The 24,076-nt window shown below is 44.9% G+C and overlaps 1 protein-coding gene across 8 annotated transcripts in view; it reads right to left on the bottom strand.

The window, feature by feature from the left end:
* Positions 1–19,244: 19,244 nt before the first annotated feature.
* Positions 19,245–24,076, bottom strand: part of DMBT1 (deleted in malignant brain tumors 1) — a 74,362-nt gene continuing 69,530 nt past the window's right edge. For all 8 annotated transcript variants that reach the window (XM_058298224.2, XM_058298220.2, XM_058298221.2 and 5 more), the window contains 3 exons: positions 23,501–23,889; positions 23,094–23,365; positions 19,245–19,795 (listed from right to left, as the gene is read on the bottom strand). In XM_058298224.2, the coding sequence (XP_058154207.1) occupies positions 19,629–19,795; positions 23,094–23,365; positions 23,501–23,889 (828 nt within the window). In that variant the 3' untranslated portion in view covers positions 19,245–19,628. The remainder of the gene's footprint in view (positions 19,796–23,093; positions 23,366–23,500; positions 23,890–24,076) is intronic.

A 24,076-nucleotide genomic window follows, 5' to 3' on the forward strand; every position in this document is an offset into this window, starting at 1 on the left:
ATTTATTCCACTTTTTAAATCAGGTTTTATTTATGTTCTTCAATACTGTTCTATAAATTTTGTCCACAGAAACTTAATACATATAATTGATTATTGCTATAAAAAGTATTATTAATTTTCCCACTTTTATCTAACAACTTTAATCTTAATATTAGTTCTAAAACTTTCACTGTAGAGTATCTTAAATTTTCAATATGTATCATATTGACTGAAAATAATCATAGTTTTATTTCTTCTTTGCCAATTCCCATAACCCTTCCCTCTTTTTTTATCTTATTAAAATAGCTAGAGCCTAGAACACAATGTCAATGGAAAGTAGCAACAGCAGCCATCCTGTCTTGCAACTACCTGACTGTAATGAACTTGCTTCTAAAGTCTCAAAAGTAAGTTAGGGAAGAGGTGTGATATGGGGCATTTTCAGGACTTGGAGTTGTCCTGAATGATATTGCAGGGACAGATGCAGGACATTGTTTATCCTGCCATAACCCACTGGATGGACTGGGGGAGCGCGTGAACTACAATGTAAACTGTGGTCAGTGCAGTGTGGCAGTGCTCCAGGATGTATTCACCAAAATGATGAAAGGGAATGTTGATGTGGGAGAGGGGAGGTAATATGGGAACCTCATGTTTTTTAACACAACATTTTGTGTGATCTATTTATCTTTTTTTAAAAAAGACAATAATAAAAATAAATTTAAAAAATAACCCTAAAAGGAGTGAGTTAAATATTTCCTTAGAATTTTTTGTAGTTGTACTTTATGACATTAAGGGAATTATCTTTGAATACTAGTTTCTAAACCTTTTTCTTACTTATCATTACAAATTGTTGAATATTTAAAATTTTTCTGCATCTATTGAGATGCTAGTATGGAGTTTATTGTTCTTCTATTAATATGTGAAATTACATTAAATGATTTTTCTTATTTTGAATTATCCTTACACTGTTGAGATAAATCCTATGTTGATTTGTAAATATTCTTTATGCTGCTTAATTCAATTTCCTAAAATTCTATTTTATCTATGTTTGCATTATATGTTCATGAATTTGATTAGAAACTTTCCTTGACTGTACTTTCCTTGACCTTTACTCATATCAGATTATGTGATAGATTTATTCTGAACTTGTAAAATGAATTGGATAGCCTTTTTGTTTCCTATAAGATATTGTAAATAAGATAAGGATTATTGAAGGCTTAGTTATACTTCCTACTAAAACCGGACCTGGTAGCTTTTGAAGTAGACAACTTTGGATTACTTATTCAATTGTTTAAATGATTATTCTTTTGTCTATGTTTTTATTTCTTTTAGTAACAACTTTGGTAATATTCAGGTACATATCTGAGTGCTGTTAATTGCATTCACAATGTTGTGCTTCCATCACCACTACCCATTACCAAAACATTTCCATCATTCCAAATGGACCCCTGTACATTTTTAATTTCCCAATCCTTACCCGCACCCTATTCTCTGGTAACTTGTATTGTAGATTCTCTCTCTATGAGTTTGCTTATTCTAATTGTTTCAAATCAGTGAGATCATACAATATTCGTCTTTTTGTGTCTGGCTTATTTCACTCAACATGATGTTTTCAAGGTTCATCTATGTTGTCACAAGTATCAGGACTTCATTCCCTTTTTTTTTTTTTTTTCTCCTATCTGGCTGTGTCTTTGTCGTTTTGGTGCATTGCTTTGCAGCGTGGGGGCCTGTACCTCTCCACACTGCACAGGTCTGGGACACCTTTTTTTTCTTTTTTTTTTTTTTGCCAGGAGGTACTGGGGATTGAATCCACGTCCTCCATATGACATATGGGAGCTCAATTGCTTGAGCCACAACTGCTTCCCAGGACTTTATTCTTTTTTAAACAACTGAAAAATATTCCATTAAATGTATATACTACATTTTGTTTATCCATTCATCAGTGGATGGACATTTGGGTTGCTTCCATCTTTTGTCAATTGTAAATAATGCCACTATGGGGGCGGCGGACTTGGCCCAGTGGATAGGGCGTCTGTCTACCACATGGGAGGTCCACGGTTCAAACCCCGGGCCCCCTTGACCCGTGTGGAGCTGACCCATGCACACTGCTGATGCGCGCAAGGAGTGCCGTGCCACGCAGGTGTGTCCCCCGCATAGGGGAGCCCCACGCACAAGGAGTGTACCCCGTAAAGGAGAGCCGCCCAGTGTGAAAGAAAGTGCAGCCTGCCCAGGAATGGTGCCATACACACAGAGAGCTGACACAACAAGATGATACAACAAAAAGAAACACAGATTCCTGTGTGGCTGACAACGACGGAAGCGGACAAAGAAGGCGCAGCAAATAGACACAGAGAACAGACAACGGGGGGGGGGGAAGGGGAGAGAAATAAATCTTTTTTTTAAAAAATAATGCCACTATGAACATAGGTGTGCAAATATCTGTTTGAGTCCCCAATTCTTTTGGATTCATAACTAGCAGTAGAATTGCCGGGTCCTATAGTTCTATATTCAGCTTTCTGAGGAACCGTGAAACTATCTTCCACATCAGCTGTACCATTTTTACATTCCCACCAGCAACAAATGAGTGCTCCTATTTCTCCACATCCTCTCCAACACTTGTTACTTTCCATTTTTCTAAAGAACAGCCTTTCTAATGGGTGTGAAATGATATCTCATTGTGGTTTTGATTTGCATTTCCCTGATGACTAATGATGTTAAGCATCATTTTCATGTGCATTCTGGCCTCTCTTCTTGGAGGGATGTCTATTTAAGTCTTTTTGCCCATTTTTAAATTGGCTTGTTTGTCTTTTTGTTGTTAGGTTGAAGGATTTCTTTATATATTCTGGATATTAAACATTTATCAAATATGTGGTTTCTAAATATTTTCTCCTATTGTGTATGTTGTCATTTTACTTTCACGCTTAAGTCCTTTGATGCACAAAATCTGCTGTCTTTTAAGATGTGATGTAATTCATCTAGTTGTTGATTTATTCTTATCTATCCTAATCTATCCTACTCCAAGGATACCTTTAATATAAAGACTTATGACTTCCATTTCTTGTGGAATATCCTTCACCACTAACTCATCGACTATTTCTTGTGTGCCATCCCAGCCCTCTTTTCTTCAGGAGTTTCTATTAGATAAGTTTTGGAATCTCTCAATTGATCTTCCATGTCTCTTCCATTTTTTAAAAATTTGTTTTGTCTTTTGGTGCTGCATTCTAGATTAGTTCCCTAGTATCTTCCAAATGATTAACATGATCTTGAACCATGTATAACCTAGAGTGTACCCCATCTATTCTACGTTTTAGTTCAATGACTATACATTTCCAACATTTCTCGTTGTTTTTTTTTTTACATATCCACCTGTTCTTATTGTTTTCTGCTGCCAATGTTTTATGTTTTTTAAAATAAAACTTATGGCTCTCCCCTTTTCTTCTTCCTTTCCTCTCAACTATCCATTCTTTCACTCTCCTTCCTGGTATGAAGGAGTATGAGGTGGGCCTGCCCCAGGAGTAGAGAAGCAGGTGCCACAGGAAAGCATATCAGCAGTGTGTCCACCATCACACAAGGCCACAGATTACTGAGGGAAGGGCGGACACCATGTGCTGGCTTGAAGGTAGTATACCAGCTGGCCCTTGAAAATATAGGGTTCCTGGGGCTGGGGAGCACAGTGGTGGAAGGTGAAAAATTGGCTTGAGTGGGGGTGTGCTTACATTGATTAAATGAATAAGTTGACTAAACAAATAAAGTAAATATATTGAAAATAATATAAGCCAGATTTCTCAGCAAAATTATTTTAAAACATGAGATAGGATAAGGCTACAAAGAACTAATATATTTTGGATTGGAATTGAAGTGTTATATGCTCTCAGAGTTTGTAAAATAAACATATGTAGATATAGAAATGGTTATAGATGTGTGTGTATGTGTGTGGAGGTTAATATATATATACATATATTTTCTTTTTTCTTTTTGGCTTAAACAATGAGAATTTTTTTATATTAAATTGTCTTTTTTTTAAGGTACATAGATCACCAAAAAAATGTTATATTAAAAAATATAAGAGGTTCCCACATATCCCAAACCCTATCCCCCCCAGTCCTCCCACATCAACAGTCTCTTTCATCATTGTGGCACATTCATTGTATTTGGTGAATACATTTTGGAGCACTGCTGCACCACATGGATTATAATTTACATTGTAGTTTACACTCTCCCCCAGTACATTCAGTGGGTTATAGCAGGATATATAATGTCCAGCATCTGTCCCTGCAATATCATTTAGGACAACTCCAAGTCCCAAAAATGGCCCCACATCTCATCTCTTCTTTTTTCTCCCGGCCCTCAGCAACTACCGTGGCCACTTTCCCCAGATCAGTGCTACAGTTTCTTCCATTACTAATCACAATACAATAGTTCTATAATAGAATACAAGTAAGTTCACTCTAATCCATATTTTATTCCTCCATCTTGTGGACCCTGGGTTGGTGATGTCTGCTCCACCTCTATAACGAGAGGGTCTTAGATCCCACATATTTAATGGATGCAATTCTCCTGCTTGGAATTGTAGGCACTCTCGGTTCCCAGACATCTGAGTGGTTGACCACCTTCACCTCCCTATTATTTACTGCCTCATGGTTTTGAGGTTAGGAGAAGTATAAATCAAGGCATCAGCAAGGTGATGCTTTCTTCCTACAGACCTTGGTGTTCTGGGGCTGGCTGGCTGCCAATGATCCTTGGGGTTCCTTGGCTTTTTTGTCATATGGAAATGCATATGGGGACATCTTCTCCTTTCTCTTTTGGATTTCATTGACCTCCAGCTTCTGACTGCAATCTGTGGCCTCTCTCTCTCTCTGGTCTTCTCTGCAAGGCCTCCAATAATAGGATGAAGACCATCCAGATCAGTTGGGCCACACCTTAACAGATGTAACCTCGTCAAAATGTCCTATTTACAATGAGTTCACACCCACAGGAATGGATTAAGATTAAGAACATGCCTTTCTGCAGTACATAACTCCAAGCCACCACAAGGAATAAAAAGACTACTTGTTAAGCAATTGGTAGCTGCAGTGCCAGCTACAGTAATAGGAGAAAGTGCTTTACAAGCATGAGCTCAGGGAATATTCACAATACTAGTAGAAGATAGGTACTGTTCTCTGTTGTAGAGATGAGAAAATCAAAGCCAAGTACATATGCAAGTTCTTCTGCTAGACAGCAGGCTATTCACCTTCAATGCCTAGACCAGCAGGCTGAATGCTTACATGGCTGGTGGGAGGAAAACAACTGTGTGTACTGAACACACGTGCATCTCTCCAGAGCTTTGGGAGCAGGAGTACTGGGTAAGTGATGATCAGAGGTGGATCCAGGGTTGGCCAGGCTTGGTGCATATGCAGTTTGGAGTCCCTCTCCAACTTATCATAGACTTCACCCATGTAGGCATCAGCTTGCAACCTTTCTCTCTCCCCTCAAATTCCTTTAAGCCTAACTTCCAGTTACTCTAGCTCTCTGAAACAGCGCGGTTTGCTTGTTTCACATCAGAGAGGTCATGTAGTATTTGTCCTTCAATGTCTGGCTTGTATCACTCAACATAAGGTGCTCAAAATTCATCCATGTTATGACATGTGCTTGTACTGTATTCCTTCCAATAGCTGAGGAGTATTCCATTGTATGGATAGGCCACATTTTATTTATCCATTCATCTAAGTAGTATTTCATTGCATGTATTTTCCACATTTTATTTATCCTATCAAATTGGCATTTGGGTTGATTCCAGCTTTTGGCAATAGTGAATAATGCTGCTATGAACATTGGTGTGCATATATTGGTTTGTGGCATTATCTTCAGTTATTCTGGGTATATACCCAGCAATGGAATTCCTGGGTCATATGGCAAATCTATAGCTAACTTTTTGAGAAACCACCAAACTGTCCTCCAGAATGGCTGGATCCTCTGTGTTCCCATCAGCAGTGGATGAGTGTTCCCATTCCTCCATATCCTCTCCAGCACTTGTAGTCTTCTGTTTTGTTTTTTTTTTTATAGCTGCCAATCTAATGGGAGTAAGATGGTATCTCACTGTAGTTTTGATTTGCATTTCCCTAATAGCTAATGATTTTGAGTATTTTTTCATGTGCTTTTTAGTCATTTGTATTTGTTTTTTGGAGAAGCATGTGTTCAAGTCTTTTTTCCATTTTTTAAATGGCTTATGTGTCTTTTTATTTTTGAAATATAGGAGTTCAATATATATGCAGGATATAAGTCTCCTATAAGATATATGGATACCAAATATGTTCTCCCATTGTGTAGGCTCTCTTTTCACTCTCTTGACAAACTCCTTTGAGATGCAAAAGGCTTTAATTTTTAGGAAGTCCCATTTATCTATTTGTTCTTTTGCTACTTATACTTTGGGTGTGAAGTTCATGAAGCCATTTCCTATTATAAGGTTCTGTAAATGCCTCCCTACGTTGTTTTCCAAGGTCTTTATGGTCTTGCTCTTACATTTAGGTCTTTGATCCATCTCAAGTTGATTTTTGTATAAGGTGTGAGATGGTAATCCTCTTTCCTTCTTTTACATATGGATATCCAATTCTCTACGCACCATTTGTTGAAGAGACCATTCTCTCCCAGTTGCGTGGGCTTGGTGGCCTTGTCGAATATCAGATAAGTGTATATATGAGAATCTGTATCAGAACTCTCAATTGAGTTTCATTGTTCTGTGTGTCTATCCTTGTGCCAATACCATGCAGTTTTCACTACTGTAGCTTTGTAGTATGTTTTGAAGTCAGGTAGTGTGATTCCTCCAGTTTCATTTTTCTTTTTCAATATGTCTTTGGCTATTCAAGGTCTCTTTCCTTTCCAAATAAATTTCATAGTTAGTTTTTCTAGTTCATTAAAAAAATGCTGTGTTGATTTTTATTGGGATTGCATTGAATCTGTAGATCAGTTTTGGTAGGATAGACATCTTAATAATATTTAGTCTTCCTATCCATGAACAGAGAATATTCTTCCATTTATTTAGGTCTTCTTTGATTTCCTTGAACAGTGTTGTGTAGTTTTTTGTGTAAGTCTTTTACATCTTTAGTTAAATTTATTCCTAGGTATTTGATTTTTTTATTTACTATTGTAAATGGTATTTGTTTCTTGATTTCCTCCTCAGATTGCTCATCATCAGTGTACAGAAATGCTACTGATTTTTGTACATTGATCTTATACCCTGTGACTTTACTGAATTCATTTGTAAGTTCTAGAAGCTTTATTGTAGACTTCCCAGTGCTTCCTATGTATAGGATCATGTTATCTGCAAATAGTGAAACTTTGACTTCTTCCTTTACTATTTGGATCCCTTTTATATTTGGTTCTTGCCTCAGTGCTCAAACAAGTACTTCTAATACAATGTTAAATAGAAGGGGTTATAGTGGGCATCCTTGTCTTGTTCCTGATCTTAGAGGGAAAGATGTTAGGATTTCACCATTGTAAATGATGTTAGCTGTGGTTTTTCATATATACCCTTTATCATGTTCAGAAAGTTTCCATCTATTCCTGTCTTTTGCAGTGTTTTTATCAAGAAAGGGTGCTGTATTTTGTCAAATGCTTTTTCTGCATTTATAGATATGTGATTTTTTTCCTTCAATCTCTTTATGTGGTGTATTACATTAATTGATTTTCTTATGTTGCACCATCCTTGCATACCAGGAATAAAACCCACTTGGTCATGGTGTATAATTTGTTTAAAGTGTTGTTGAATACGATTAGCAAGTATTTTGTTGAGGATTTTCACATCTAGATTCATTAGAGAGATTGGTCCGTAATTTTCCTTTCTTGTGATATCTTTGTTTGGCTTAGGTATTAGGGTAATGTTAGCATCATAAAATGAGTCAGGCAATAGTCCTTCTGTTTCAATTTTTTGGAAGAGCTTAAGCAAGATTGGAGTTAGTTCTTTCCGAAATGTTTGGTAGAATTCATCTGTGAAGCTATCTGGCCCAGGGCTCTTTTTTTTTTTAACTTTAAGGATTTTTATTAATTACAAAGGAAACACTCCCAAAAATATGATTTTGTTTTGTTTTTGTTTTTGTTTTTTTTATTTATTTATTTTTAATGATACATTCAAAAAATATGAGGTCCCCATATACCCCTTCACCCCCCTCACCCCACTCCTCTCATAACAACAACCTCCTCCATCATCATGGGACATTCATTGCACTTGGTGAATGTTGAACTCGGTTACCCACTGGCGTGAGGACGACGGAGATAAACACACTCCAGAGACCGGTTCAGGACATGAATCTACTTTATTGCGCAGCATCAGCGGCTTATATAGAATAAATGGCGGGCTGTTAGTTAGCTATTGGCGCTAGCGCAGAGTTGCTTTATATGTAATTTTTTAATTGGACTGTATGCCAACAGACGGAGGCAGGAGGGTGGCGTTTGATTGCTTCTGCTCTCTGCCGGTGCGCCATCTTTAGGATGTGCCCTAAAGCGTGTACACCTGAGAGTTTGCTTATCTGGCGGTGCACAGCACAGTGAGACTGAAGGTTTCAGCAGCTCTGCCCATAGATGAATACATCTCTGAGCACTGCTGCACCACGTGGTCAATGGTCCACATTATAGTTTACACTCTCCCCCAGTCCACCCAGTGGGCTGTGGGAGGACATACAATGTCCAGTAACTGTCCCTGCAGTACCACCCAGGACAACTCCACATCCTGAAAATGCCCCCACGTCACATCTCTTCTTCCCTCTCCCTACCCTCAGCAGCTGCCATGGCCACTTTCTCCATCTCAATGCTACATTTACTTCCATTACTAATCACATTAGTTCCAGAATAGAGTATCAGTAAGTCCACCCTAATCCATACTCCATTCCTCCATTCTGTGGACCCTGGGATGATCATGTCTGCTCCAGGGCTGTTTATATTTGGGAGGTTTTTAATGACTGATTCTATCTCTTTACTTGTGATTGGTTTGTTGAGGCCATCAATTTTTTCTTTTGCCAATGTAGGCTGCTTATGTGTTTCTAGGAATTTGTCCATTTCCTCTAAATTGTCTGTCTTGTTGGAATATAGTTTTTCAAAGTATCCTCTTATGATAGTCAATTATTTCAGTGGAGTCAGTGGTGATATTCACTTTCTCATCTCTTATTTTGTGTATTTGCATTTTCTCTCTTTTTTTCTTTGTTAGTCTAGCTAAGGGTTTGTTAATTTTATTGATCTTCTCAAAGAACCAGCTCTCTGTTTTGTTTATTTTTTTGAGTGCTTCCTTATTTTCTATTTCATTTAGTTCTACTCTGATCTTTGATATTTCTTTCTTTCTTCTTTCTTTGGGGTTTGTTTGTTGTTGTTTTTTTTACTAATTCCTCCAATTGTGCAGTTAGTTCTTCAATTTTAGCTCTTTCTGCTTTTTTGATGTATGAATTTATGGCTATGAATTTCCCTCTCAGTACAGCTTTTGCGGCATCCCATAAGTTTTGATATGTTGTGTTATCATTTTCATTAGTTTCAAGGTACTTATTGATTTCTGTTGAGATTTCCTCCTTGACCCACTGTTTTTCTAAGAGTGTATTTTTTAGCTTCCATATCTTGGTGCCAAATCTGCATTTCTGGCCCTTGCAGATTTCCAGCTTCATTCCACTCTAGTCAGAGAAATTATTTTGTGTGATTTCTATCTTTCTGAATTCATTGAGACTTTCTTTGTGGCCTAGCTTGTGGTCTATCTTGGAGAATGGTCCATGTGCACTTGAGAAAAATGTATATCCTGCTGTATTTGGGTGTACTGTTCTGTATATATCTATTAGGTTCAGATTCTCTAAAATATTGTTCAAAGTCTTTGTATCTTTATTGATTATCTTTTGAGATGTTCTGTCCAAAGTTGATAGTGGTGTATTAAAGTCCCCCACTATAATTGTAGAGGCATCTATTCCTTCACGTAGTTTCTCCAGTGTTTGCCTCACATATTCAGAGGTGCCCTTATTGGGAGCATAATGTTTATGATTGTTCTTTCTTCTTGAAAGATTTTCCTTTTCACTAACATGTAGCATCCAATTTTGCTTCTCACAATAGTTTTGCATTTAAAGTCTATTTTGTCTGATATTAATATAGCTACATCTGCCCTTTTTTGGTTATTGTTTGCCTGTAAGATTGTTTTCCAGCCACTCACTTTCCATCTCCTTGAATCCCTGGGTCTAAGATGTGTTTCTTGTAGACAGCATATAGATGGGTTATATTTCCTTATCCAATCTTCCAATCTGTGTCTCTTAACAGGTGAGTTTAATCCATTGACCTTCAGTGTTATTACTTGCTAGGAATTACTTATATTAGCCATATTGTCTTTGGATTTATGTTTATCATATGTTCTTTGTTTTTTTTTTTTCTCTTTTTGTCATTTTAGTTGATCTTACACTCTCTCCCAACTCTGTCTCTCCTGTTTTTTTCTTTCCTCCTGCAGAACTCCCTTTAGTGTTTATTAAAGGGCAGGTTTCTTGTTGGCATACTCTCTTAGTTTCTGTTTATCGTGAATATTTTGAATTCTCCATCATTTTTAATGCTAGCTTTGCTGGATATATTCTTGGTTGCAAATTCCTTTCTTTTAGTACTATGTCATACCACTGCCTTCTTGCCTCCATGGTTTCAGTGAGAAATTAGCACATAATCTTACTCAGTTTCTCCTGTATGTGATGGTTCTCTTTTCTCTTGCTGCTTTTAGTATTTCTCTTTGTCTTGCACATTGGATAATTTGACAAGTATATGTCTTGGGATAGGCCTGTTGGGATTTATGCTGTTTGGGGTGGGTTGTGTTTCCAGGACATGTACATGCATCTCCCTCAAGACGTTTGAGAAATTTTCAGCCATTATTTCCTGCAACACCCCTTCTGTTCCCTTTCCCTTCTCTTCTCCTTCTGGGATGCCTATGATGTGCATGTTTGTGTGCTTTGCATTGTCATTCAGGTCCCTAAGTCCCTGCTGGATTTTTTTCTATCTTTTTATCAATCAATTATACTGTTTGATTTCAGATGTACTGTCTGCCACATCACTAATACTTTCCTCTGCCTCTTCAAATCTGCTGTTATTTGCTGACAGTGTGTTTTTGATTTCTTGGATTGTGCTGTTCATCCCCATCATATCCATTATCTTTTTGTGCATGATTACAATTTCTTTTGTATGCTCTCCAAGTGTTTTCTTAATATGCTTAATCTCTCCCTTCACTTCATTGAATTCGTCCATGATACATGTTTTGAGAGCTTAAATTATTTGCTTGGTGTTCCACTTCTCTTCTTGGTTTTTAGTTTGTTCATTGGATTGGGCCATGTTTTCCTGATTATTGGTATGGTCTTTAGTTTGTCTGGTTTTTTTTGCTGTCTGGTCATCATTTTATCTTGTTGGGTTTATTCAGTTGATTAGCTTCTTCATCTTGGGATTTAATTAGTTGTTTTTGTGTGCCTGTTAAGTCTTCTCTTTGTCATTTTGTTCTTCTTACTCTATTTCCTTGTCATTGGCTAAGTTCCCTTGAGCAAGCACTAATTCTGCTGCAGTCTCTCCAGATCAACATCCAGTAGGCTCCCAAAACAGCCTGCTCCAGCAAAATTCCATCACCACACAGCCAGTCCTTTGCAAGAGAGATGACAACAGTGTACTTATTCAGATGCCATCTTGCCTGGTATTCCACATATTTTTCAACTCTACCCACTGAGAAGGCCTGCAAGCAATGATACTCCAATAACAAAAAGCACAACAAGCACCAGATCTTGGTTTCTAAATCCTATACTCCACTAAAAAGAATCAGGGTCCTTTGGAGAAATAGTTAATTCCAGAGCCAAGGCAGGGGAAGTACAAGTTGAGCCTGGAATGACTCCTTATGCCAGAAAATATGGAATTACATAAATTATGATAGAAATACATCAAGAGGATACAAGAGTCACCTTGAAAGAGCTCCCACTTACAAAATATGACACAAATTGAACATCAAAATTAATAGTAATAGGCGGCTGACTTGGCCCAGTGATTGGGGCGTCCGTCTACCACATGGGAGGTCCGCAGTTCAAACCCCAGGCCTTCTTGACCACTGTGCAGCTGGCCCACGCACAGTGCTGATGCATGCGGGGAGTGCTGTGCCACACAGGGGTGTCCCCCACAGGGGGGACCCCCACACACGGGGAGTGCGCCCTGTAGGGAGAGCCACCCAGCGCAAAGGAGGGTGCAGCCTGCCCAGGGGTGGTGCTGCACACGCGCAGAGCTGACACAACAAGATGACGCCACAAAGGGAGACACAGATTCCCATGCCGCTGACAACAGAGGCGGACAGTGAAGAGGACGCAGCGAGTGGACACAGAGAACAGACAATTGGGGTGGGGGGGTAGGGGAGAGAAATAAATTTTTTAAAAATTAATTGTAATAATGGATTACAACCTATTGGAAAAAAATAGAAATCCATGAGTGCACACTGATATAAACAAATGAATTAATTATTGAAAAAACACAAAATCACAGAAAAGGGGAAACTTCCTTTAAGGAAGAAGGCAAACTAATAAATATAGAAGGAATGATAGAAACAGAAAATCACTATGTGGCAACAATCTCAGAGGTGGCTGATTTAAGCAGGAGTTGTCAATAGAGGATAAGGCTGATAGGTGGAGCTTTAAATCTCAAAATATCTTCCCATAGAATGCTAATCTGATACAAAGGTGAAGAAGGTGGCTTTGCCATGAGCTGGTGTTCAGGGTGAACAGTATCACTGGGTATGACTCCATATCCTGACCCCTGCAGGTGATGCAAACTTCATTTCAGGGATATTCCTGCCAAGACACATGGCCTGCGTGCCACAAGGAAGCATCGGATGGGCCAGATTCAGGGGCATCCTGAAGACTGGAAGGCCTCCGCTGTTTAACACTGCCAAGGGCAAGAAAGTCAGGAAAAAAGGAAGAATCTTTCAAATTTGAAAATACTGTGAAGATACTGTAGAGACGTGACAGCTAAATGCAACATGTATTTTTGAGGTGAATCTTGAAAGTTCGTCTTTGACAGCAACAGCCTAAGGACAGTTGACGCAATCTGAATGGGTCTTTGGACTAGGTGATAGGGTGCTACCTTCACCAACAGGTGATTTTTTTAATTGGTGGTGTCAAGGGCAAGTGTCTTTGGAGAAACTTCACACTGGTCTTTTCAGGGGTGATGGGATATCATGCCAGTAGCTTGCTCTAAAATAGTTCAGAAAAAAAGACAAATGACAATGGGAAATGATAAAGATGGCAAGAGGGTGATGAGGCAAATGCAGTGAGATGTTAACAGAGAGAATCTGCTTTAGGGGAACAGGAGAATTCTTTGGACTGTTCTTGCAACTTTTCTGTAAGTTTGAAATTATTTCAAAATAAATTTTTCAAAAATCATTATGCCTTCAGCTATACTTTTGATCATCCTCATTTTTTTTATTAAAGTCTTTGCAGGAATGTTATTGAAAAATAATCTAGAATAATAGGTAAATCCATAGAAAGCAGCCTGGTGGCTGCCAAGGGCTGGAGGAAGGGGAGACTGTGGTGATAGCTTGATTGGTAAGGGGGTTTTATTTCAGGTAAGGAAAATGTTTTGGAACTAGATAGAGATGGTAGTTGCACAGCGCTGAGGGTATACTAAATACCACTGAGTTCTATACTTTAAACTGGTTAATTTTATGTTATGTGAATTTCACCTCAATAGAAAAGAATATTTTCAAAATTAACACGGAGTGAATTTCTGTTCCAATTGTTGATTTTTTGCCTATCATTCTTAGCATTTAATTCAACGTATTTTGGAATTTTATTTTACTGAGTCATTTGTAGTGGGAGTTTTTTCACTATTATTCTCTCTGCATCTCTCTCCTTCCCTGCCTTCCCTCCTCCTTATGATCTCCACCCCCACACTCCCCTCTCCTGGTCTTGGTGGTTTACAGTGGCCTCCACCTGGCTCTCTCCTGAGCCCGTAGCCCAGAACCAAATGGCCCTCTAGTGATCCAGGAGGAAGGGAAGATCTAGCCAGAGGTTCAGGGGTGATTGGGCCGCTTCTGTGCCTCTGCCTCCCACAGCAGTGGGACCACGTTCAGGAAAAGGATGTTATCAGCCTCCCTTAGCTGTGTTGGAGATGGGTGGGTGGACACACTTCGCTCTGACTGGTTAGCAGGTCCCTTGCCCCTTCTCAAATGTCCCTGGGAGATTCGTGAATGCCCAGCTTTCCCTGCACCCACTGAGCTCCAGCCCCATTCACCATTTTTGCTTCTGCTACCTTGGAAACATATATCTTCTATGTAAATGCAGGTACGAGCTTTTTGCTTTCACTTTTCATAGCTTACCCCTAACTGCTATATGTTGAACGCCGAGCAGATTTTCAGAGCTGAGGCCACTGCTCCATTGTCTTAGTAAACTGAAGCAGCTGACACCTACACATAAGCACACAGCACATGAACACACACACACACACTCTAAGGCCTGTGTGTGCTTTTGTAACACGGGATCTCTTTGATCAATTAAAGATTAATGGACTTTAATCCTATCACCCATTTGGGTCTCTACCCCTAAGGGCCTAAATCAGTAAAATGACCCCAAAACTGACCTGAGCCAAGGGCAGAATCCAAAGGCCTGTCTTGGGTGATGGAGGCAAGTCAGAAACCACCTTTGGATCCTGCAGATTTGACCTGGAGCCCTGCCTCAGTTTCTCTCCAATCTGCTCTGTTTGAGGGTTGTTAATATTTCCCTGGGCCCCTTTTCCCTTATCACTTGTTCTCCAGAGTCTAGGGTGACCAGCTGCCCCAGTTTGTCTGGGACTGAGGGGATTTCCAGGACATGAGATTCTCAGAGATAAAACTGGAAAAGCCCCAGGCAAATAGGGACTCATCAATCCCTCTACCCTTGTCCTGGGGTAACATAATCGAGAATTCAGGGATCAAAGGAGGGCGGAGCAGAGATTTTAGGAACCACATGGCCTTCCCCATGCAACAGGAGTGAACCAGGACCCCCACCAATCCTAACAGGAGATGCTCCCACAAAGATTTTACAGACTCCAAAGTTCCAGTAGCTTCCTGACTCTTTCCACCCACTCCACTCCTATCCTGACCCCTCATGGGAGGCAGGTGACTTGTCACGAGGCAGCCTCCTCTGGACGCTGAGCAGTTCCTGGTCCTCAGTCCCCTTGCTCTCACATCACAGTCCCAGCATTTCAGAAGCTCAGGCACCCTCGAGGGCAAGAACAATCTCAGGGTGGCGATACCCCCTTAGCCACTCAGGCCAACCCTCAGCCCTCCTAGACATAAATGCTCAACAGGGTAAGTCTCAAGAAGCAAATATTCTTTACCTTTGTCACCCGTAGCCCTATATACAGAAGGCTGTAATGGGTCCAAGAACAGAGGCAGGCTGGTCAAGGGAGGGACCCTAACTCCCTGAGAGCAGCGGGAAGCCTTGGGGTGAGTGCCAGCCCTTTCAAAGCCACCTGGACTGTGGAGAGCGCCCCCTGCAGGCTGTGAACGGAGGATGGAACAAATTTTGAAATTTTTCACCCCTCCATGTTCACTGCTCAATCTCTATTAATATTAGCCCTCACCGTGATGGCGTGTGTCATAATTCAGACTTTTGAAATATGCTGGGTCTTGGCCTCTCCTTGTTCTTTCTCAGCAGCAGCCCAAGACTTAGCAGTCGGGTCAACAGAGGCCTCAAGGCCCCCGGGTGACTCCATCACACAGCCTGGGAGTCTTGCGCAAATGTTTGTCTTTGGTTTGGCAGGTGTGCCGTTCCTCATTTCAGAGCTTGAACAGAATACAGGCTCTTTGCCTCACACCAGTGTAGAATTCCAAGGAAATGGAACTGTCACCTTGAGCAGGCCCCAGGTCATACATCCAAAACTGGGTTGAGAGGCAGGCGTCCGACAGGCTTTGGTGCTGGGTTGAGGAAACGTGAACTGGGGCAGGGTCTCCATGTCTTGCCCTTGGAGTCTTGGGCCTTGCTCCAGGGGCCGGGGGGGGGGGGGGGGGGAGGGGGGGGAGAGGAGGGAGTGGAGCCTGAGAAGACGCAGGTGGGAGGTAAGAGAGGGCAACATGAGAAAAGATGCCTACACCCACCTCCAGGCATTGCCCCAGCCGCAGGCTCTAGGCAATACTGAGTGAGACCCCATGGGGTCCTCTGTGCCTCAGCCCCACCCCCTGGGCCACTGTCCTCCATCTGCCCCAAACCCAGCCAGTCCTGAGGAGGCAGGGAGGAAAGAGGCCGTCACAGCGTTCCCAGGGACCCATCCTTCTGGCCTGCTTGCTCACTAACTCCTCGCAGCCTGGAGGGTGGGGGGACAGCAGGGTCAGACGCAGCGAGTCTCCCAGGCTGAAGAGGAGGCTGAGTCTCCAGGGTTAATCAGCCCTGGGGCTGAGGGTCAGCGTAGGGAGGAGAAGCAGGTCCTGGGAGTCTGAGGGTGCAGCCCCAGCCCCGCCTGCTGCCGCTGGCCAGGGGATCCCTCAGGGATTCTCCTACTTCACCCCGGGGCCTGGAGCTCCATCCCTGACTCTCACAGTTGTCAAGAAGATTAGATTTCACAGCCGAAGGGCCCGGCTAGTAAGAGACGCTTAATTTAATCAGCCTCTCCTCCACGGCTGCTCTTGCTAACCCAGGTGGAGGCAATGCAAAGGAGCAGAAACTGGGCGCTTTAAGATGGTCTTTGCAAGTTGGATTGAATACCTTTTCAGAGAAGAAAGTGGATCTTGGGGGACTACTCAAGGCAAGCCTGCTGGGCCCCTGCCCCCGGAGTCCTCCCCTCTGCACAGGGGCTCTCAGCTCCTCTGCTCCTGAGGCTCAAGAGGATTGAAGGAGCTAGAAATCAGCGGTGCTCAGACTTGGCTGCACACTGGGATCACCTGGAGACTGTAAATCCCCGACGTCTGGGCCCAACCCTCAGGGGTCCTGATCTAATTGGCCTGGGGGGCTCGGCCTGACATGGGGTTTATAAGCTCCCAGGGCCGCCTTCTATGCCGCCAGGGTTGTGCTCCCCTGGTCTAAACCACCATGTCCACCGCTGGGAACCACAGCAGCCCAGGGAGCCCACCCTAACCTGGGCGTGGTGCGGGTGGGGGGTCCCAGCTCCATGCGCACCTGCAGCTCCATGTGCTCCAGGCCCGGGCTCTGCCTCCCTGCGGCGGCCTCCAGAGCCCTTGCAGTCATGCCTTCTGCCTCCACCTGGCACCTGGCACTCCTTGCCTCTTGCTCCCAGGCTCCTTTGTCTCTGCACAATGAATGGGTGCTTCTGCCCCCTGCTCACTGTCTAAGCCAGTCTGAGGACTCCTGCCCCAAGAGGGGGCCGCTAGTGCTCTGTAGGCCGTCACCTACCTGCTTCCATCCCTGCCACGGCTGCTGGTCTGCCCACCAGGCTGCAAGCTCCTCCCCCCTGAGATGCTGCCTATGCCTCTCACCAAGCCCCACCCTCCACTGCAGAGCCCCCACTCCAACAGAGAGAGACTTGTTCCCAGAGAGCCTCAGCCACACCGATTCTTTGAACATATACAGTCATGGGACACTGCCATGAGCCCAGGCTTGGGACTGCCAAAGACTACAGCCAAGAGTAACTGTGGCAGTGGCTGTCATCAGGGAGGCACGGCTGGGGCCTGGGGAGGGGGGCTGGTATTCCCAAGGAAAGAGAAGATTCCCCTTGTATTAGTCAGCCAAAGGGTGCTGATGCAAAATATCAGAAATTGGTTGGTTTTTATGAAGGGTATTTATTTGGGGTAGGAGCTTACAGATAGCAGGCCATAAAGCATAAGTCACTTCCCTCACCAAAGTCTATTTTCACGGGTTGGAGCAAGGTGGATCCCAAAATCTGTGAGGGTTCAGGCTTCCTGGGGCTGGCTCCTCTGTCCTCTGTGTGCTTACCTCCTGGGGCTCCAGCTTAAGGCTTCAGCATTGAACTCCAATATCAAAACTCCAACATTAAGAACCCTCAACTCTGTTCTTCATCATGCCTTTTATACCCTAATCATAACTCAGTCATGCCCAGGTACAGATCGGATTACAAACATAATCCAATCTATTTTTGGAATTCATAACCATATCAAACTGCTACCCCCCTTTATAAAGGTAGGGCAATTTGTGACCTCTCTGCCTCCGCAGGGCCGAGCAGAGTCTAGCTTGGAGAAGGCACCTAACGGAATGAAAGAATAAATGAATGGATGGAGTCAGGATCACTTGTTGGGTTCCCAGACTCTGAGCCTTTTTGCAGTTCTCAGATGTCTGACTCGCCCTTTTGCTTTCCCCTGAAATCTATTTCAAATCCCATGTGCCAGCTCGACACGGTTGATTCTTCTGAATCTGCCCTGTTCTGAGCAGGGTACTTGCGTCTCAGCACACGGTCATTACTTTTCAGGCAGACTCGCCGTCATGGTGACCCTCGCAGCTGGCCTCGACCACCACAGCCTGGAAGGGCAATGGTGAGGGCGGGCGATGGCAGTGAGGACAGCAGAAATTCCTTTGACTCTGAGCTACCTAGTAAAGTCCCTGGACACTCCTCGCCCTGCTGGCCTGGCTCAGGGGTCGTGTGTCCCCCCACACACACCCCCATTCTGTGGAGGCTGAAGATTTCTCTCTACAGCAGCTGCCAGGGCTCAGTTTTGCAATTCTCTATGCCCTGGTCCTGGGGTGTCACCTGCAGCTGCCACCCTGCTGGGGTCCATTCTGCTCTGGCCATACCTCTGCAGATAGACTCATCCTAGCAGCCCCCTCTTGGGGCCGGGGTCCTCAGGACTGGCTTAGAGGGTGAACAGAAGGCAAAAGCACCCATTCCTCCTGAGCCCCCCTTGCTGGCAAATTCCCTGCCTCTGCAGACACCACCCATTCTACTCCAGCCAACCTCCTGAGGCCGCTCCTGGCTGCCTGACTGGATGCACTGGAGATCCCGGGGACCCTGTGGAATTTGTTCCCTTTCGAGGACCACCCCCCCCCCCCTCGCCCAGCCCACAATTCTGGACATGATATCAAAACCCAGAAGATAGAGATTTCTGGAAGAATGGAGACAACCATTAATCTTAAATTACAAGCAATAAAAATTGTGAGGCCGTTAGCATTCTTCTCTTTCTCTCACTTTCACCTTGCATTTCCTGCTTTGGGTAGGATCGAAACATGCTGCGGACATGAGGAGGACACTCTGTCTAGTCCCTGAAGGTTCCAGAAGTCATAGAGCAGAGCCCCTGCCCTCCGTCATTCCTTCTGACAGCCGCCCTGCCCATCTGCTTAGTTTGAATCCATCCAGTGCTCGGGTAAGCCATTAAATAACACTGACCAAGCCAACACTTGCTTGAAAAAAACTCCTTTATTCAACTTGCCCTATCATAAAGAAAGGCTAAGATGTACACCACAGACCTAAGAAGCTAGTGTATAAAAGGTCAGAGAAGAAATTCCACCTAGAAAGTTCTGCTGCTAAAGGGTAAAATCCCACAGTTTCCTGTGGGATTTTTGGTGCCAAACCTGCTTACCTTTGACATTTTGCCCCAGCATGAGGCCTGTAGGTCTGGGAACACCCGGCCCCCCACCTTCCTTCACCCCCACCATATGCCTGCACCAAGGGAAACAGAGCCCAGTGCTCTGGGTGCCAGGTCCTGCCGCCTCGGGCCTTCCTTCCTCGCGTGCCTGTCGTCACAGATCGGCGTCTGAGCACCGGAGCTGGGTTCTCGGGCTTCACATCTTCAAGCTTGGCTGCTGTTCACCGGCAGCGCGTGTCCTCCTGCCCAGCATGAAGGCCGCCACGAGCAGGACCACCGCCAGGAACACGCCCGCGGAGATGGCAGCGCTGTGGTAGGTCTCCGGGGAGCCGGCCTGCCCCGTCACGTCACTCTCCAGCTGGTCTGGGAAGGAGAGGAGAGCACAGAAGTAGAGTCCGGGTGGGGGCAGCCCAGAGGAGGAGGAGGGCAGAGACGAGGTGGGTGTGGGGCTGCCCAGTGCCATCCCGCTGCCTCTCAAGTGGCCGCCCCCCGTCCAGGGGTGGCACAGGTGCCACTGCACTGGCTCTCAGGATCCCAGCCTGGCCCTTCCACAGGGGGTGAAGAGACAAAATTCACACTAAATTGCAATTGGGCATATTGCTCCTGGTTTGACTAGTCCCCTCTGCAGCTGACTTGGACCTTGGAACTTTAATTTCCTCACTTGCACCAGAAATGCTGGAAAAAAATGACCTCTGAGGTTCCTTCCAGCTCCAGAACTCCACAATCTGATAACTAGCTGTTATGTGTCTCTTGTGGGGTGAAAAGTGCCTAGTTCTACTCCAGCCTGAATTTCTAAAATCATATTGAGCTGAGCCGAGAGATATTCCCTTGGGTCTTTTCTCATGTCCTCGTCCCTCAGACTTGCAACTGGACTCAGAAGACTCAGCTGGCCCCTCCAAAAACGGCGGTGCACACAGAGCCTTGATAGTAGCCAGGGCAGACACCAGAGGCTTGCTCTGGTGCTTCAAGCAACCCAAGGGGGCCCTTTTCTCCTCTCCCTCAGCCCCTTCCACACAGGCAGCTCCCAGAAGGGCTGGCACCCACTAGGACTCCGTTGTGGGTGATTGCATAAACTCTCAGACTCAGCACTTCCCCAGGACGGAAGGGTCTCTAGGTATCATTTGACTCAGTTCATTTTTGCACAGATCCGGAAATTGAGGCCGAAAGAGAGGAGGGGATTTGCCCTAGGTGGAGCGACTTGGTGGCAGAACTGATGTGGACTTGCACCTCCTCCAGTTTGCCTGACTTAGGGGCAGCCGTTGGCTCCACCAGCTGAGCTGGGGGACACAGCACACTGGGGTGTGGGTCACAGCAGCCCACATCTTGCCCAGCCTCACCACCGGGAGGACAGGGAAGGCTCAGGGTCCAACGGAGGGACCGCCTCCCGATGGAGACCGAGCAGCCGTCACCTCCTCAGGTGGGAGGATAAGGTTGTAGGCTCATGCCGCCCCTCTGCCTCTGGGGAGAGAGGGATGAAAACGGCAGTGAGCCACGTGCCGCACAAAGACATGTTCAAGGCCAACCCACAGTCCTGCAGGTGTGAACCATCTTGTAAATAGGATCTTTGAAGATGCTACTGGCTAAGATGAGGCCAAACTGAACCAGTGGAGCTTAATCCAATGTACCTGGAGTTCTTAAAAGCAAAGGAAATGTGAAAGCACGTGGGAGGAGGGGCCAGCAGGAGACGGATGCCCCATGTTAGAGGGAGAGGGAGCATGGACGGGCAGCAAGGCACTGCCAGAACCCCGCAGGCTGCAGAGGGAGCGGGTCCTGCTGCTACCTTGTGCACTTCTAGCCTCCACCATGTGAGACAACACACACCTGTTCTTTGAGCCGACCAGCCTGCGGTACGTGTTATAGCAGCCCTGGCAAACTGAGACGGGCGCCACCCCTGGGGGTCCCCAGGCTGGAACTGGCCACCTACGGAAGAGGAACTCTGCTCTCCTTTTGCCCCTCGACTTCCCAGAAAGTTGTGAGAAATGTGACAGTTCTGCCCCAAAGGCATGACACCTACTCTGCAAATTATAAAACGTAAGTTGTGGTTCTATCGGTTTAGGACTATAAAATCACAGCTTATTTGTTTCATAAAAGTAGACCCAGAACCTATCTACTGTGCTTTGTGGTCAGGCTCGCCTCCAGGCAGGGCCATGTGCACACACAAATAAGTGACACGTGGCAGAGACAGAAGGTGTTAAAGGAGAGGGGAGCATCCTGCTGGGGCACCAAGGAGGCTTCCAGGAGGAGGAGGCAGTGCAGCCTCAGGAGCCAGCGGCCAACAGCGAGGCAGGGGCGTCTGTGGGGAGGACACAGCACAAACACAGGCACCATGCCAGGGCTGGCAGGGGACGTGCAGTCAGAACTGTATCCCTGGCGGGTATGTCTAGAAAAGAAAAGGACGTGGGAGAGAAACCACGGAAGGAAGCCGAGGGCCAGTACGAGGGCACAGGAAATCAGAGCTGGGCTTTGGGAGGATAAATCTGGTCTGTGGTACCAGATGGATGGGAGAGACTTGGGGCATTTGGAAATTATTACAAAAGTGCCCAGCAAGCCATACCCAGGACTGCACTACGGCTGGGACTGGAGGAGAGGACTCAAGTGAGAACCCCCATCTGCCCTGCACTGCCTCGCCCTTCCCTGATGAACTTTTCTCCAGAGCTCCTACCCCCATCTGACATACCACATGTGCCACTTACTTCTTAATCGCATCTCCTCCCCCTGGAGTGTAAGCCGCACAGGGGCAGGGATTTTTATCTACCTCAGTTTCTCTGTCTCCTGGCATGTAATCAGCCTTTGGAAGTGTGCATGGAATGAATGAACACGGGAGATGAGAGGCTGGGATCCGCTGGCCATGGGGGCTGCTGAGCAGGGGGCACAAGGGAGGACACTGCCAGGGCTGCCAAGGAGTGACCCTGGGACCAAGGGGAGGTGGGTAACAACTACCCCCGCCCTCACGCTTCCCCCACACCACTCATTTCCACAGTCACCACATCTATTAATCTGGCCCCAGGCCAGATTTCCTGGACATCTCTGCAAACATCTCCTCATCCACACACACAGTAAAATAACACAGTAGGAATTATGATCCCTGGTCTACAGGTGAGGAAAAACCAAATGGCTCGTCCATAGTCCTACCCCAAGAGCAGTCGGAATGCACCAATGCTGCCTGCGTTTCCATGGCCCTGCCCACAGCCCAAGGTCAATGCTCCTGGCATTACAGTTTGCTGATATTATCATCGAGTCATTAATGTTGTTAATATCTGTGACAATAGCAATAGTAACAAAAACTCTTGTCCATCGATCACTCAATGACATGTGCCAGGCTAGTCTGTTTACTATTATTTTATGTAACCCTCTCAACAGTCCTTGGAAGTAAGTACGAATATTCTCGTTTTACAGATGAGGAGCACCAGGTCTAGAAGGTCAGAATACAGGGGATAAGGGCATAGGATCTGGCTACTTCCCAGCTTAGAACTCTCTTGACTATACCCTACACCTGGGACCATGAGCCCCTCAAGTTGCCTCATTTAGCTCCATATAGCCAGGTCTAATGCAGTGTGCCTGCGACACATTCAAATTGGAATACGAAACCACCAAGAGCATCCCACATTCCTGGCAGGTCACAGGGCCGGGCCCCAGGGGGCAGTGGAGGGCTGCCACATACCCACGCTCCTCTTCTCTTTGGGCGGGGCTCGCAGCTGGACAGGCCCCAGAACAAGGTCCACCTTCTCCTGGTAGGAGGCCGTGTCCCTCCTAGATCTCATCACGCAGCCCCTGTAGCACCGGGATGAGTAGTCGTAGGCCCGGCACACCACCATCTTACACTGCAGGTACACGGAGGGGAAGCGGTTCAGGAAGTGGAAGGACTTGAACATGAAGCGGGTCACGCGTGACGACGGCTGGGAGAAGGAGCGATAGGTTTCATCTTTCACGCACCTGAAAGAGGAGAACAGCAACCAGTGAGCTCCACCCACGGACCGGATGCTTCGCCACAATTTTCAACCTTTCAGTCTACTCATGTTTGAGTTATCAGGTATGAGTTTAAGTACAACCCACAGAGGCATTCCTTACCCACTCCGGATTAGGTCATAAGTCGAAGATGTAAAGTCATTGGGGTATGGCGATGCCACACAGGAGTCCACAAACAAAGCCAGGGAGGCATCAGAATGGAGGATTTCAGCCTGAAGGTACAAATCCTGGTTCAAGTCCACATAATATGGGGTTTGGGTCACGGGATACATGAATGAAGAGGATGTATAAAAGGAAATGTTCACGTCAAAATTGCCATACTGGACTTCCTGGACCTCAATGGTGTCATTGGCAATGTACATGGTTTCAACCCAAGTGTTCTGAAGCATTTTGCAGCTGACGTGAATGAGGAGGTCCTTCTTCCTTTTGATGATGCCACTTGAAATAGATGCTTTGAGGAAGTTGGAATAGGTGATGGTATCATTGTCTACCTGGAGAGGCAGTCAGGAGAGCAGAGTCAGCAAATGTTACCTGCTAAAGGAAACCCATCACTGATTTTGGTTAAAACTAGAGGAAAGTGACTCAAAGAGACTTCTAAATCCCTCCCCAAACCACCCAATGGTGGCCCATGCCTACTGCCATGGCTACCGTTATTGGACTGGACATCAGCTTAAATAG

The sequence above is a fragment of the Dasypus novemcinctus genome, chromosome 6 (assembly GCF_030445035.2).
Source record: "Dasypus novemcinctus isolate mDasNov1 chromosome 6, mDasNov1.1.hap2, whole genome shotgun sequence".
In the NCBI taxonomy this organism is placed as follows: domain Eukaryota; kingdom Metazoa; phylum Chordata; class Mammalia; order Cingulata; family Dasypodidae; genus Dasypus; species Dasypus novemcinctus.